At 40.8% G+C, this 17,430-nt stretch overlaps 1 protein-coding gene across 1 annotated transcript in view; it reads right to left on the bottom strand.

Annotated features, from left to right (window-relative positions):
• The window catches only part of REEP3 (receptor accessory protein 3), a 56,324-nt gene that overhangs the window by 20,334 nt on the left and 18,560 nt on the right, over positions 1–17,430 (bottom strand). Inside the window, exon 2 of the mRNA XM_042458990.1 lies at positions 15,219–15,291. Coding sequence (XP_042314924.1) covers positions 15,219–15,291 — 73 coding nt within the window. The remainder of the gene's footprint in view (positions 1–15,218; positions 15,292–17,430) is intronic.

Raw genomic sequence — 17,430 nt, 5'->3', positions numbered from 1 at the left:
GTATCTTCCTCTTGTTTTGTTGCAGCCTGTTTTGTTTGAGGTATCTTTTTTTGCCATCTTCTTGCTACTTTAACAAAAATTTAAAAATAAAAGAATGCTACCAGGCAAGGGAAATCCTGAATCCTTATGTATGTAAAGGTGACAGAGAGCCATGTCTGGACTAAGCTAGACTGCCTTTCCCTTTTTAGAGGGTGGCATTACAGGTGACCAAGAGAAAATACTGACAGGCAATTTAAGATCACTGTATATGCAGAATGCCAAGTCAAGAGGTTGTCTATATTATGCAGTCTCATAGAAGCAATTCATAGAAGCATTCAACTTCATGCAACTCAGATCACAGGGTGAAGCCACTATTAAGCTTATAATTTATTTATGCTGTACTATTTGAAAATAGTTTATATGTTGCAAAGTGAATTCAGTAAGAATGTATTTGCTATATCCTGTGCAAACACAAAAGCTTTAGTGCAACTGCTGCAGTTTACCAGTTTCTTTCCTCCAAGAGTAATGTATGTTCTGAGAAGGTGACAGAATCAAACTGCTTGATTATTTGCAGCCACAGCAGTCTGAAAGGAAATAACCCAGCCACACTAACAACAAATGACACAAGCAAAGAACTGAAGTCCAGGTACATAATCTTCTTGTGATTACAGACTTTTGCAATTTAACCCAAGTCAGGAAATCAATGTTCAGTCTTGTGCTTCTTTTTCCCAGAATTTAAATTCAACTGAAAATAATTAATACTATTTTAAAAAAATAGAAAAAGAGAGCACATTGAAAAGTTCAGTAAGCAGATGCAGACCTGGCCATGGTAGCACATGCCTTAGTTGCATTCTGTTTGGTTTACTGTTACACTGTTTGTGGCTGCTTTTGAGGGTAGTTTGAAATCTTCAGCTAGTCCAGCGATTCCAAAAGTCTGGCCTTCCAGGTGTCTTGGACTTTAGCTCCCATAATCCCAGACCACTGGCTAAAATGACTGGGGCTTCAAGGTGCTGAAGTCCAAAACACTCGGAAGGACCTTAAGAGTGGCAATTATATCCTCAGTTTGGAGGACCAAAGAGCTGCAGCCATTGTTAACCGGAGTTGGCACACAACTTCCTTGTTACAACTCAACTGGCTGCTGGGCACAATTCAAAGTGCTGGTTATGACTCATGAAGCTCAAACACCTCAAGTCCAGGTTACTTGAAGGGACTATAATCTCCTTTATGAGCCCGCCCATGTCTTCAAATATTCTGGTGAAGACATTCTCTTTGCTGCTTCATCTTCACAGGTCCATGGTGTGGGAAGATGGCCTTCTCAAGTGGTTGCTCCCAGATTCTTTAACACCTTTCCTAGAAAGGTTAGAGTAGTACCCTCCTTGCTGTTTTCTCTCAGGCTAGCAGAGTCTTTTGTTTTGTTTTGACAGACCTTTGAAAACTGTATTACTCAAAGGGAACTGACCTTGCATAATGTGCTGCATTGTCTGTTGTTTTATTGATAATTTGCATTTTTAACTTTCATATGAGGTAGATATTTAGCCGTTTTTGTTTTAACTGTTGTAAACTGCTTTGAGTCCTAGATTGAGGAAAAAGTGGGAAATAAATACAGACTGAGGCCCTATACAGACCAGCACTTTGTGACAGCCTGTGGGTGGAGTTAGGGCATAGTGTCTGCACACTGGATGCCCTCCCCTCCCCCCAGGTGCCATTTTTCAATGCACCAGTTCACACGGGGTGCACAGTCATGACGTCCCTCCGGTGCTGCATCCACATGATGCAGCACTGAAGGGGCATCATAAAGCTGCACCATCATGGCTATGGTGCCCCTTGGAGAGCGCAAAAAGGCGCTGCTTGTTGCGGTGCCTTTCTGCACTCTCCAGAGGCCGGATCGAGGCCGTGACATGAGGTGGCCCCAGCCCCAATCTGGCCAGTAAAGGGGTGGCTGCATAGCCTCTGAGTCTCTCATATCCATATTTCTGAAATACCAGATTATGGAATGGCCTGCCAGATGAGATCTGTCATATTACCACCTTAAACAGCTTTTAAAAAGCTGTTAAGATGGATCTCTTCCGGAAGGCCTTTCTTGAATAAATACCCAGCCACCAGAAGAAAGCCCAATCTGTTTACCTCTGACTTTGCTGCAGTTATTGTTTGCTTGTTATTAAGTGGTGTTTTAAATTGTTAACTGTTTAATTGTGTTTTAAGGGGTGGGGGTGGGATTGTGGGATATGGAATTATATTTTACTCTTGTAAGCCGCCCCGATTGCGTTGTGCAAAGGGGTGGGATAAAAATAAAATTTTATTTTATTATTATTACTCCAAAAACCAAAATAAAATTTCACGAGTGGCTAAGGTAGTGACACCTTTTGTTTTCGGGTGGTTCGGTGTGCACAAGCATCATTTCATGCACAAAATTTTTAAAAATATTGTACAAAATTACCTTCAGGATATGTGTACAAGGTGTATGTATATGAAACATAAATGAATTTTGTGTGTTGACTTAGGTTTATCTTCAAGATATCTCATTATGTAAGTATATGCAAATACAGGCATTCCAAAATCCAAAAAACAAAACACTTCTGTTCCCAAGCAGTTTGGATAAGGGAGACTCAACTTGTAAATAAAATATAGATTGAATACCCCTTATCTGAAATGCTTCAGAACAGATGTATTTTGGATTTCAGATTTTGGAATATTTGCATAATGAGCTATCTTGGAGATGGAACCCAAGTCTAAACATGAAATTGATTTATGTTTCTTATACATCTTATGTATATACTGTATAGCCTGAAAGTAATTATATACACAATATCTTTAATAATTTTGTGTATGAAACAGTTTGTGTACACTGTGCCATCAGAAAGCAAAGAACTCACTAGCTCAGCCACCCAAGTGGATGCTTTTGGAGTATTTTAGATTTCCAGATAAGAGATACTCAATCTGGTATTAAAATGAAAAGTTGTTCTGATTAATGTTCTCTTTTGCACAGGTGTGAAGTCACAACAAAACAGTGTTTTGTTTCACTTTCAGTGGGATTAAGTAAACAAGCCACAGGAATTTCTCCCATGGTTTAGTTACTATGGCACCTCAAATTAGCAGGAAGCGAACTCTGGCTCAGTTCTCCCCCAACAAGCCAGAGAATTAACCCCCAAAAACCTCTAATTTATTTATCTTGCTTGTTGGAGTAGAGAAACACCTGAGAGCTAGCTCCTGTCAGGTTCATATATAACAATTAACAAAAAATTGGTCTAGGTTTATAGCTAATTTAGCTCCTCCCACCGTATGCAGGAGAGAATAGTAGGCATGCATCAACACAAAGATTCACTCTCAACAAACCAGAATTCTATTGAAGCCTGACTTACCATAATATCAAAACATGACCAGAATATGAGACTCTCCAGCTATTGAGGAGTAAAGTGTTACCTTGTGGGCCATGTGTAGCTGATTCTGTGGGCCATGGCAAATATGAGGGACTAATGGCAATTTCACACCCAGAAGCTGCAGGGGGCACAGTTGGCTATTCTTGCCCCATAACCTGTTTTAGGCTCAGGGGGACCTTTTTCAAAACTAGAAGTGATCAAAATGGCAGGTGCAGGCTCACAAACACTGGAACAGTGTGTGTGTGTGTGTGTGGGGATACTCCAGAGGGCAACACCAGCTTATTTCCAGCTCTTCCAGAGTTCTGAGGTGTCAGCCGTAGCATTAAGGTTGCCATTTTAATGACCAACAGTGACATTTGGGCCACCTTTGGGATTACTGTTGAGGAAAGTGTTGCTGATATGGTGTGAGCCCCCAAAATAATATAGTATAGGTATTCAGCTTCTCTTAAAGGTTTCTGGACCATACATTCCATAAAAATTCTACTTTAAACAAAGAGGCATGTTTCCTTAGATAACATGTTTAATAATTCACTATTTCAAGCAGTTCCTGCTTGGGGCCATTTGCAAATCAACCTTCTGGATGACAGGCTTGCTAGTTCAGTCTTGAGCAACTAAAGTTCACCTAGCAAGTTCAACAATAATTCAAGCTGACACATGTGACGCTTAACTGGACAATACCACATTTCATTAGTCATGCTGCTGAGATCATGCTCAGTTACTAACTCAAGGAATTGCAGTGTATTGTATCTCTACAGGAAATGCTAAAGCATCATAAACCCCAAACCACATTAAGATGTTGAAAACTCATATTAACAATATTTCTACATCATAATATCTTTTGCTTAGTGATTTAATCCTTTCAAATGTTATGAGTACCCAGCTATGTGCCATTGTCTACACACATATGTAGAAACAATTATATTTAATTTGATTTTTTAAAAGTATGATTACAAAGAAGTGGGGGAAGGAGAATGAAAAAAGGCTGAAGAGGGACTATATAGGATATGAACATGGGCTAAGTAGAAATATTAATATAAGCTGAACAAATTTCCAAAGCCACATTTTCTTGCAGTGAGTGTCTGTAAAATGCACACTTCTGAATTGCTGAACAAGTGATATCTGATCACTGAACAATAGATGGACAGTGTTCATCTTTCTAGGCTTGGAGTGTAAGTCCTTTGACAAAAGTTAGTGCATGCAGGACCACATAGACCTTAATTAAATTCGATGTCTCAAGGATATAATTTAAAAGGCAAATGTCTTCAAGTGTAAGATTTCTTCAGCAGAAACCAGATACGCTGTAATGCATGCAACCCAAAACAGGTAACTTTACTGAGCATACCCACATCACATGACACAGGGAAGCACTGACAGTATTATATCACCAACACTCAGATGATGAAGGTGACAATTTCCTTCTTAAAAGGTGTTAATAATGTCCAATATACCGATCAATTTTGTTGACTCAAATGAAATTAAAATCAAAATAAGTTTTAGATATTTAAGCAAAGGCAGTTTTCCATTGGTTGATGTGTGGGGGATGATGTCATCCTGCATACCTTCAAAATGAAATTAGTTTAGTACTTCTCAACAGTTATTTAAACAAAATATTTTGGTTCCAGATTCTATGCAAAACTAATGGTCCATATGCAGACTCCAAACAGTATTCCAACTTTCAATATTATCATACTGCACCTTAAATAGCGGATACATTGACTACAATACCAAAAATGGCATCAGTTCTTGATCTGGACCTTGGAATGGTATATGCCACAAGTCAGGCAATTTCTTCTATAAGAAATATAGAAATCGTTGAAATCTTCTGTGTAGGATTATCCCATCTCATACAAGTTAAATTGTAACTGACAACTGTTTGCCAAAAGCCATCCTGGCAACAGGAATTGCAGGAAGCATCTTCCCTTTCTTCCTTAAATGAACAGAACTTAAGGCAATCTATCCAAAAAGGGGTTCCAAAAAAGTTGATTCCAAGATTGGTGAAGAAGGACTGCTTGAATTGGCCATACTTCCCAACTGTTTATTCACATCAAAAATATGCTTTATAATACTCTCAAATCTTGTAAATTATAACCACCTCCCTAAAAGGACAGGTGCGTTTTTACAAGTTGAAAATAGGGTGGTGAGGATGTCCTTATAAATTTCCCAAATACCGTATTTTCCGGCGTATAAGACGACTTTTTGACCCTCTAAAATTGGGTCAAAAGTCGGGGCCGTCTTATACGCCGGGTTGAGCCCCAGGGCCCGGCGTGCACACGCTCGGCTGCCAACTTCTCAGGCCTCCAGAGGCCTGGGAAGCTGGCAGCCCTGTGCCGGCTTCTAAGGGCCTCCGGAGGCCCCTTGAAGCCAGCGCACACGCTCTCAGGGCTGTCAGCTTCTCAGGCGTCTGGAGGCCTGGGAAGCTGGCAGCCCCGCGCCAGCTTCTAAGGGCCCTCCAGAGACCCCTTGAAGCTGGCGCATGTGCTCTCAGGGCTCCCCCACGCCGGCTTCTAAGGGGCCTCCGGAGGCCTCTTGAAGCCGGCGAGCATGTGCACGGCTGGCTGCCGGCTTCTCAGGAAGAGGGGTAGCCTTATACGGTGAGTATATCCTAAACTCCATATTTTTTATTTAAAAAGTTGGGGGTCTTATATTTTGTCTTATACACCAGAAAATACGGTTTAGTATTATGATATTCTCTGAAAATAAACTTAAGGAATGCAGAGTGAGGTGCATGATAGAGCATATAATGTCCATTAAGAAATACCCTAAAATACAGTGGTACCCCGGGATACGAATTACCCAGGTTACGAATTTTTCGGGTTACGAAAAAATCCCATAGGGATTTATTGTTTCGGCTTACGAAGGTTTTTTCGGGTTACGAAAAAACCTCGGCGCTATTTTCCGCCACCGGAGGGCAGCAGAGAGCTATTTTTCCATTAGCGCCTATGGCAATTCGGCTTACGAAGGTTTTTCGGGTTACGAAATTAGCCGCGGAACGAATTAATTTCGTAACCCGAGGTACCACTGTATATTTTTAGATTTTTAGATCAGTTGAATGCTTAAATTCAACTGATGCCCATCTACCCAAATAAAGACCTTGTAAGTGCAAGCAATGCAGACAAATGAATCTTTTGCATAGTATCTGGAAGAACTGATATGCCTAAATATCTAATAGTTTCTGGACATGAAATTACAAGATCAACTACCAATTAATTTTGTCAAAACTTTCCAGCATCAAGCAAAATAATAGGAGGTCAAGTCTTACAGTACTTAGAGCAATCAAATTGGTAACCAATTTTAAGTTATTAACTCCCTGCCTATAATACATAACGCTTAGCAGAGCTGGGTGGATTAATGCTGTTACTACATTTTATAACCTGTGTGCCCAAACCACTATTACAGAAAGCCTGGCCATTTGGTCCACGTGGACAACCCCTTAAACAACTTCTTCATCCTTCTATCTCCTGAGGCTATAGGCTGTTGTCTCCCATTCATACAAGAGACTCCAGCTTCAGGAGTGGGGTGCAGAAGGAATCAAGGGATTCTTCCTCCTCCTGACTCCCAAAGCAGAAGGCAGTTGTTATAAAACGAGACAGTAGTCTTCATCTTCGTGCGTGGAGTGCTGGAAGAATCCAGAGATTAGTTGTTTTGAATGTGCAGTTTAACAACAGACACAATATTAAGAAATAGACATTGAGGAGTGTAGGTTTCTCACATAAGAGGAAAGGGGGCGGTAGGCCCAAAAACTTTGGGGAGCAATGAGCTACTGTTGACTTAGTCATACCAGGTTTCTGTATTTAAACTAAATAAGTCTTTGAACAACATCTTAGCCGCTTCTGAGTGATAGCTGAATAGTTCCCAGTCTAAACAGAGCAAAGCATGGAACTGGGCCAAGAATACTTTAGTCACTCCTCATATAGTTTATCCTTCTTCAGCACAAAGATGCAAGTGCCTGGGACAGAGGAGACGGAGAGAACAAAATATCAGTGCCAAGAAGACAGCAGACTTTCCCCTCATTCATCAGACTGTTTTTTCCATATAAAGGCTGGTACCATTAGATGCCATCAAGTAAATGATAGATGGGGATGAAAATAATGAAGCTTATCCAGACAAGACGGAGGTGCTCCGATCAGATGAAAGGCAGATCAGCAATAAGGGATGCAGCCCATGCTAGATAGGGTTCCATTTGATTTCCCTGAGCATATAAATTCATACCTCGGGTACATAACTGGATTCAACTCTTGAGCCAGAAAACTCAAGTTTCTGCAGTAACCAGGAGTGTATTGGCACAATTATAGTTTGTGCATGGGGCTGCCTGTGAAGTGTATTTGGAAACTTCAGCTCATCCAAAGAACTGCAGCCAGACTATGGAGCAAGGCTGGTTACAGGAGGAAAACATCACAACAGCTCCACTTGCTACCAGTTTGTTTCTGGGTCCTGATCATCCAAAACTCTGTATGTCTCAAGTTGAGGTGAGCTGAAGAACCGTATTTACCCATTCAAGCATGCCTGGGCTTTGAAATCTTCAAGGAAGGCCCTTCTCTCCTTCTTACTGTCTCATAGGTCTTTTATAAGGCTTTTAATTATGCACTGTATTGTACTGATCTTATGTCTTGCTTTTAAATAGAGATGGTTTTAAATTGCTTTTAATTTTATTGAGAGTTTTAACTGTGTTTTAACTTCTTGTATGTTTTTACTGATGTGAGCTTTTTTATTTAGAAAATAAAACCAGTAAAGGATTTATTATGTAGTACAGTTGACCCTTCTTATACACAGATTTTTTTATACACGGATTCAAGCATACACGGTTTGAAAATGTTCAAAAACAGTATAAATTTCAAATATCAGACCTTGATTTTCCATTTTTTTTATAAGGGACACCATTAAGCTATGTCATTATATTTAATGGGACTTGAGCATCCACAGATTTTGTTATACACGGGGGATCTTGTAACCAAACCCCAGCATATAACAAGTGTCCACTGTAATGCTAAACATCAACTCCCTGAACTCTTTACACATTTCCAGATCCCGAAATCCTCTTCAGATCTCATCCATTCTGCTCTTCTTCTTCTTTTTAATTGAATATTTTATTTGTTTTATAACAACAACACAAACAAGCAATTTAAAAATAACAAAAAGCCTTGAAGGGTCATATAAGAGCTATGCAGAATAACAAGCTGGTTTTGATACGGGCATTTATGTTTTCTTGTTGTGTGCTTTTCTGACATGGTGGACTTAAAGCAAACCTATCATTTTGTTAGCTTTGGCCCAGCTTTCTAGTCTATTCAGGCCATTTTGAATTTTTATCCTGTCCTCTGTGGTATTAGCTACTCCTTCTAATTTTGTGTCATCTGTAAATTTGATAACTATGTCCCCTCCGTCATTCAAGTCATTAATAAAGATGTTGAATAGTACTGGGCCCAGGACAGACCCCTGTGGCACCCCACTGGTCACTTCTCTCCAGGATGAAAAGGAGCAATTGTTGAGCACTCTTTGAATGGGACTTGCGCCCGGCGCACTCCTGCACGGCTCTACGCGGCTTTGTGCGTAAGCTCAAAGCTGCGTATAGTGCGCCGCCTATAATGCGGGCGCACTGTAATTTTATCAACAAAGTAATTTTATTTCATCCATGGGGTTGCCAGGGATTGAAATCGGCTCAAGAGCATTAACAACCACCACCATCTGTTTTAATTCTGTAAGCAGTCCAAAGTTACAGTGCAGAGGAAAAGGTGGAATATAAAATAAATAAATAATTCAAAATTTTCTCAATAGAAAAGCTGAAAATTCCTCTCTCGTAATGCTAACCGAGGCTACAATACTGCAGAATTAGTCTTCCGTATTCAAAATACAATCCAAAGTTGGCCACATGGGTGGCTGAGCCTGTGACACCTTTGTTTTCTGACAGTACAATGAATATAAACTTTGCTTCATGCACAAAATAAAAAATATTGTGCATAAAATTATCTTCACACTATGTTTATAAGGTGTATATGAAACATAAAATAAACTCCATGTTTACACTTGGATTTCACCTCCAAGATATTTCATTATGTATATGCAAATATTCCAAAATCTGAAAAACTCCAAAGTCCAAGCATTTCTTATAAGGGAGACACAACTTGTATACTTATTTGTGTAACTGAACACAAATTTAACTCAGTACCAGTATTTACTAACAGAGGGATGCAATCAGAAACACTAAAAAGTTTTATTTCAAATCAGGTAACAGATTTTTAAAAACAGATGCTTTTAATAACTACAGGATAGAATCTGCTTGCGCTGTATACATTTATCACACTGCGGTATCAAGAAAAAAGCATAAGGTTTCCTGCATTACAGTATGTCTCTTTCTGAGTAATGCTTACATCAAGAGGGCATGCTAGCAGAGGGCTAGTGAGAGGTGCATGTGAATACATAGCTCTGGCCATGGGTCTGTCTTCGCAGATGTTGTTAATGGTGATATGACAGCATGTTGTTGGTTGTTTTGTGTACCTTCAAGTTGTTTCTGACCTATGCCAACCTTTAGGCGAACCAACCTATCATGAGGTATTCTTGGCAATATTTGTTCAGAGGTTTGCCACTGCCTTCCTCGAGGTTGAGAGCATTGCCCAAAGTAACCCAGTGGGTTTCATGGTCAAGTTGGGAACTGAACCCTGGCCTACAAGACTCAAACCACTAGGCCACTGTGGCTTTTGAACTATGTAATACTTGAAATTTAATAAAATGAAGGGGGGAAAGAGTATTACAGAGGGCATGTTACTACAAGGAAAAGTGTGAATCCAATGTTGCATGAATTGAAGATTTTTTGCTCAGACTGGACTCTTTCTGCCCCTTTCTCCCCACTGCATTCCTTGAAAAGATATGGGATGGGGTTCCACTGGGAGAAGAGAATTGGTAGAAACTAGGAGAGGAGCTCCCTCTTACCATATCCCATGGCACTGGCCCCATGGCATTCAAAAGCAGCAGCCGGGGGGGGGGGGGGGGGCGCAGCCTGCTGGTTCCTATGGAGAGGAGTAGTTAAGAAAGCTCTGTTGCCCAGTGGACTTCCTCACAGTCCTGAATCCACCCCAATATTCAGTTCAAAGAACCACACAGCAAGACAAGAAGCCAAAAAAGTATGTCACCAAAGTAAATCCCCAAACCATCCCATTATCTTATCTTCCATCTTTGATTATGACCGAGGACAGGAACACACAAGGGTGCGATTGCCTCACTTCCCAAATGTCTTTCTAATCTAGATATAGATTGTGTTGGTTGAAGTTCTACTAGTAATTAATAGATTAGAAATCTGAGAGTTACTTTTAAAAAAAACAACCGAATGTTTATGCTTGCCTTTTTCATACTTGAGGCCCATCAAGTTATGGGAGAAAGCTGAAATGCGACAGTAGAGAGTAACACTATGTCATTTCCCAAAACTAAATACAGATTATTATTATTTTTAAAAGCCTTCATGAATTTAAACTGCACAAACTAAAAAGAGGTCACAAGAACAAGCAACCTTTAATCTCCAATGACTGGAGAAGATTTGTCAGCAAACTTGAATAAGGCTTACCATGTGTTTTTCTTCCCTGTAGACAACAGCCAAGGGCTGAAAAGGACACCTTTAAAATAGCTCCCGTGTAATTACATCCCCAAGGACAAACGGTTTACCTAATGCATCAAAGCTTAATGTTTTGTGAAGGATTTGAGGGAGAAACTTGAATGATACACATTCAAAGCAAACTTGCAATGAGACACTTAGTCCTCAAACTGGAATTTAAGGAGACTTCAGCAAATAGGGATGGAGGATCATTCCAGTCTAGACATACCTGATCCACAATGAAATTTACACTTCTGTCAAATTCGGCAAATTGAATTGAGGGTGGGAGCAGTGGTGGAAGTGGCTTCTTATTACTAATAATTTCTAGTCACTACTTAAGGCATTTTCAAAATACAACAAAGAAAAATCCACCTTTGCAAGTCGAATTTTGGATGCTTGTTCACTGCTAATCGTCTTACATTCAAGGACCCCATTAGGTCCCACACAGAGTAATCTAGAAGCTTCTTCAAGCATGCAGTTTGGAATTCACATTATGGCAGACAGTAAGAGTTCTCATAACCCTAATCACAAATCACAAACAATAGAATAACTAATCACAAACAATAGAAGATAGATTTCATACCTTTCTTTTGCATACGTTGGAGGCAGAATGGGAACAAACAAGCAAAGATATTCTCTCTCAAACCTACGTAAATATTGCTGAGTATTATGCAACCCTATATACTCTTACCTGTAAGCAAATGCCCCAAAATTAAATGGCACTTTCTTCTGAGTAAAACTAAATGTTCTTGTGACACTAGTCATGCACAAGTCGGTGTAAATGTTCCTAATTAAAGAGCCCACCATTCAAGCTCTACTTCTATTGATTCTGTACATTCCACACAATCCATTCGTGTCTTAGCATCCAAAGACCTGAGGAACAACTTAGGGAGCTGGGAATGTTTAGCCTGGAGAAGAGAAGGCTAAGAGGTGATATGATAGCCCTGTTTAAATATTTGAAGGGATGTCATATGGAGGAGGGAGCAAGCTTGTTTTCTGATGCTCCAGAGACTAGAACGCGGAGCAATGGATGCAAACTACAGGAAAAGAGATTCCACCTCAACATTAGGAGGAACTTCCTGACAGTAAGGGCTGTTTGACAGTGGAACAAACTCCCTTGGAGTGTAGTGGAGTCTCCTTCTTTGGAGGTCTTCAAACAGAGGCTGGATGGCCATCTGTCGGGGATGCTTTGATTTAGATTTTCTACATGGCAGGGGCTTGGACTGGATGGCCCTTGTGGTCTTTTCCAACTTTATGATTCTATGACTACTACATATTATAATTTAAAAGGAGAGAAGAACAGATCCTGTAGGATTTACATAAAAATTAGGTTATATTACTGCATTTTAGTTTCCACACTTTTTCTGAATAATGTATACCAAATATATATAGTACAAGTTAGTTTGTGAAGAAACAAGTAGAAAAATAAGAGAGCCAACATGGTGCAGTGATTTGGGCATGGACTATGACTCTGGAGAACAGGATTCCAATTCCCATTTGGCTACAGAAACTCACTGGGTGCACTGGGTAACTCACAAACTCTCAGCCTTAGAAGAAGGCAAAGGCAAACAAATCTTGCCAAGAAAATGCCTAAAGTTTGCCTTAGGGTCACCATAGATCAGAAACTTGAACGCACACAACAACAACAACAAAGTAAAAGCCTTTCTTGTAAACTCTTGAGCATCACTTTGCTTGTATGGGAAATCAGTGCAACAGTCTGATTACTACAGTTCCTACTTTCCCTTTCATGGGGAATGAAATGCATATTGAACATTTTCAATCTGTTGTGTATTGTTTTGTTTTCCATATTTGCTGGCAAATTTCTGTTTGAATTGGAATGGATTACATCTCTATATCTTGAAACACTTCTACTGGTATGCCATCTGTTCCTGGTGATTTATTTCTCCAAGTACCTTGAAAGTCTTTTCCATTTTGCTTTCTAAAATTGAGGGTTCATCTTTAAATAATTCTTCCTTGAAGGAATCTGACATCATTTCACCTCTTTTATACAGTTCCTCAGTGTGCTTTTTATTTTGTCCTGATGACATAATGTGTTCCCATGTGGTCATACACCATCCATATTCTTGGTTTAAATTTCCCTTTAATTTCTCAGATTCTGTTTAAGAGGTCTTTTGTTCTACTTTTTTGTTATTATTTTATTCTACAGTGCGCCTGCATCATACGCGGGTGCGATAAACGCAGCTTTCAGCATACCTAGTTCATATTGTCGCAACGATGGCTTTGGGGAAAAGCTAAAGAGATAGCAGTGGAGAAGGAGAGACTTATCATCTTTACTGTCCATACTATTATTCTGTAAGACTAGGCTTGGCAGCAGTCCCTCACTCCATTCAGACAGAGACACAGAATACAAAAAGGAAGTACTACAGTTCTCCAGGGCAGTCCATAGTGTGGGGGCAATCCAGTACAAGCATTCCACTGAAACATGGCCCCTTTCAATGCAACTGGCAGGGTGGCAATTGTCCTCTCCCATGCAATTCTCCACATCTAAAACCTGTTCTAGAGGACTAGGAAAGTCTTCAGAACAGATTTTCAAATATTGTGGAGGACTTGGGGGAGGGAGGGGGGTCGGGGAGAGAAAGACAACTACTAGCACAATACTGGTTTTAGAATGTAAGTACAGTGTGCCCTTGCCTTACGTGGGGGATCTGTTTTGGACCCCTCTGCATAAGGCAAAGAGCGCGTATGCTCGAGCTGCATTGAAAATAATGGGGCTTGTGCATGATGCGCAGGGTGGTGTGTGCGCCACAGCTGCGTGTGCCATTGCAACCCCGTTGGCACGGCTTTCAGTGTAGGCTGAAAGCCGTGTAAAACACACCCACGTATGACACGGACGCACTGTACCAATATACTGGTATATTGTGGTATACTATGGTATATTAAGTACAGTGGAACCTTATTATATGCGGGGGATCTGTTCCGGATCCCTCCGCGTATAATAAGTTCCGCCTATGCTCGAGCCCCATTGTTTCCAATGGGGCTCGTGCACGGCGGTGTGGCGGTGCGGCAGCGCATGGGGTGCAACGGGCGTGTGCGCCCATTCAATTGAATGGGACACGCCGCCCCTTCCGCCCTGCGTGCGCCGGTGGCTTTGAGCGCCTAAGCTCAAAGCCGTCTATAAAAAGGCAGCGTATGGCGAGGCGCGGCTGTACTAATATTGTGCTAAGGGGCTTGCTGCAGCCAAAGGGGTGCCCCTTAATGTACCACAATAGATGTTTCCTCACCACCCACTGAAGTGGACTGACTGGCTAAGGAGAAGTATACCTTTCAAAAGCTAAGGACTCAAGCTACTATCATATGTCAAGCTCATATAGGCTCTACATTTTTGGTTAAAATAGGGCTTATTAATGTGAAATCTGCATGATGCCCACTTCTGTAGCCCTTGAAGCCTGCCACTAACCCCCCCCCCCCAAACCCCCCCAATTCTTCTTCAATTTTTTTAAAAAAAAGTATCAGTGATTTGGGGATAATTTTCACCCATAAACCATGTACAAAACCCCCTCACATGCATGAAAATATATGAAAACATTCCTACCCAGAATTCTGCTTTAGCTCTATTATGCTGCAGTCCTTCTTTTAAAAAATGGTGACAGGAAGTGACTTAACATGACTTCCAGCTGCTACTTTGAGAAGCATTGCAGAAAAAAATGAATGCTTTTGGACTTTGTTGGGTGTGGAACCTGTGGAGAGGGGGATTTAGGAGGGAATTGGCCTCAGGCCTCCATACCTTCCCATCCCTGGTTTGAAAGGTAGTAACTCTGTCACTACAATACCCAAACCACATTTAAGATGGAAGGATAAAATATACATCAGATATGGAAGATAATGTAGCTAAAAAGAGAATTTTCCCAAAGCCAACTCCCTATTACAGTAACAAAAGAGGAAAGGAACATGTTGAAACAAGCTAACTTAGGCCTGTTACAGACTGCTAAAATAAAGCTGCTTCGGGTCTCTTTGGAGGTATGCTGTTTAAATAATGCATGCATCCTAAGAATCTGGAAGCTGCACCAAAGCTGCACTCCAGTGCTTAGGAATGGAGTGTGGCTTTGGCATGACCTCTGGACTCTTAGGACCCATGCATCTTTTAAATAGCATGCCTCCAAAGAGACCCGAAGCAGCTTTATTTTGGCAGTCTGTAACAGGCCTTATATACACAAATTAGAATCCATGTGACTTTCTATGATGCTATCATATCATATACAGTGCAAATACAAAACCTGAATACAACACATTATTTTAGAAATACAGTATTAAAATCGAATACTTACATACTCCTTCACATTTTTTGTCTTCACTGCTTTGTATGAATAATAAGCGGGATACAGCATTCCAAATACCAACCTGTTAAAAACCATAAGTATTTCAGTTTGACAAGAAGTGCACAGAAATTATTCAAAGAAGGTACAGTAATGCATATGAAAGATCTGGTATACTCCAATCTCAATCAAGTACAAACATGCTAATGATAATTGACTCAAAGGGTGAACTGAACTGAGCCTCTATATCTTCTTTATCAAGTAATACTGCTCAAATACTATTCTAGGAGGAAGAGGAGGAAAGGGAGAAAGAACAATAAATTTCCTCATTTCATGCCTTAAAATTTATTATTTTTAAGCATGGCAATATTTACAATTACCCATGTCAACATTACAATGATCCCTCAATTTTTGTGGGTTTTATTTTATTTTGATTATGTGTGAGCTTGTAGCTATCTCTGTTGCTGGTTTACAAGCCTTCACTCCTCTGCCTCCTAGATGCTGCAAAAATCTCCTACAGAGATGCTGACCCCCATTACTACTACTACTACTACTACTACCACCACTACCACCACTGCCATCTCCTCCTCCTCTTAGGCTCCTGATGTCAATGTTAAGCCCATGCCAGCATGAGTGAGAGGGGCAGTGAGGAAGGAGGAAGCATTAGCAACAGCAGTAAAATCAGGCACCCCTTTGCCTTCCTCCCCACCAGTCTCAATCTAGCTGGCCTCGGCTTAATAATAATAATAATAATAATAATAATAATAATAATAATAATAATTTATTTATATCCCGCTCCTTCCCAAGATCAGGGCGGCTTACAACATAGGTTAAAAACAATGGTGCCATAAACAATATAAAAAGATACAACTACACAGGCTAACCATACAATCAATAGAAACAATCAATAAAACTAACAGCATTAAAAGCCCCTTAGCCCAACCTCTTGGCCACGGAAGAGGAGGGAGGCCCACAGGATTTTTAGTCGGGGAATGCCTGTTGGAACAGGAAGGTTTTTAAGTCCTTCCTGAATTGGGCCAGGGTGGTAGTCGAGCGGAGCTTGGTGGGCAGCGTATTCCAAAGGGCTGGGGCAGCCGTGGAGAATGTCCTCCGTGTGGTGGAGGATAACCTAGCCCCAGGCACCTTCAGTAACACCACTGTTGGGGGCAAGGGAGAGCAGAAGAGGCAGGAGGTGGATGTATCAAGAGAGAGGGAGAGAGAAAGGGGCTGCCGGAGTAGGCATGAGCTGAGCAAGGCAAACAGGGCAAACATGCCAGCAAGAGGTAAAGCGAGCAAATGGGCATGAGAGCAGGCAGGCAAACTGTGGATAGAAGCCATCGCAGTCATGGACCACGTGCTTCATGGACTGGAGTGGGCTACTGGTAGGAAAGGAGACTGAGGAGGAGGAAGAGAACAAGGAGGAAGATAATTGAGCACACAGAAAGCTAAATATTTTACAAAATTACAAATCCCAGAATCCCATAGCATTGAGCCATGGCAGTTAAAGCGGTGTCAAACTGCATCAATTCTATAGTATAGATGCAGCCCTAGACATAACAGAACATGGCTGACAGCAGTCTTTTCTTTTCAGGCAAACACTGACCATAAATCACTTTATGACTGTACAGTGACTACAAATCATATTAACACATTTAAGGTAAACAAATCTGTTCATTTATTAATCACATATTTGGCAAAGAAAAGATTTGGCTCAGAGCAATGTCCTACATGTCCTTACACATATCCAAGAAGAAAGATGGGGGCAGGGAGGGGGGAGTACATTGCAGCACTATGCACACACGCAAATTATTCAGTTTATCAGATTCAGACATTGCCAACATTAATTTTGATTAGAATTCCCAGCATCACCCAGCCAGCATTTCCAAGCTCTGATGATCTTCTGATACGATCTTCAACATCCTGTGTAGGTCACAGAGGAGAGCATGAAATGGAGGAACTGCTCTACACATATAGGTTTCCTGTACAACTTAGAACACTGAAAATCAGGGCACTACATGACATATGCAGCCTATCAATATAAAGGAACCTCTGCATATACACACTCATAGAGGTTGGCAGAGATATGCCAGTAAACATCAGAGCACCGAACAGGGCTGTGCATAGGATTAGGATTTTGGGTGAAACAACATCTGGTTACCATTACAGAGAAGAAACATACACACCTATAGTTCGACGGGTTCATTTTGGCAAGCTAGCAAGACCA

The sequence above is a fragment of the Sceloporus undulatus genome, chromosome 3 (genome assembly GCF_019175285.1).
Source record: "Sceloporus undulatus isolate JIND9_A2432 ecotype Alabama chromosome 3, SceUnd_v1.1, whole genome shotgun sequence".
Lineage (NCBI taxonomy): Eukaryota > Metazoa > Chordata > Lepidosauria > Squamata > Phrynosomatidae > Sceloporus > Sceloporus undulatus.
This window is presented reverse-complemented; position numbering and strand designations above follow the sequence as displayed.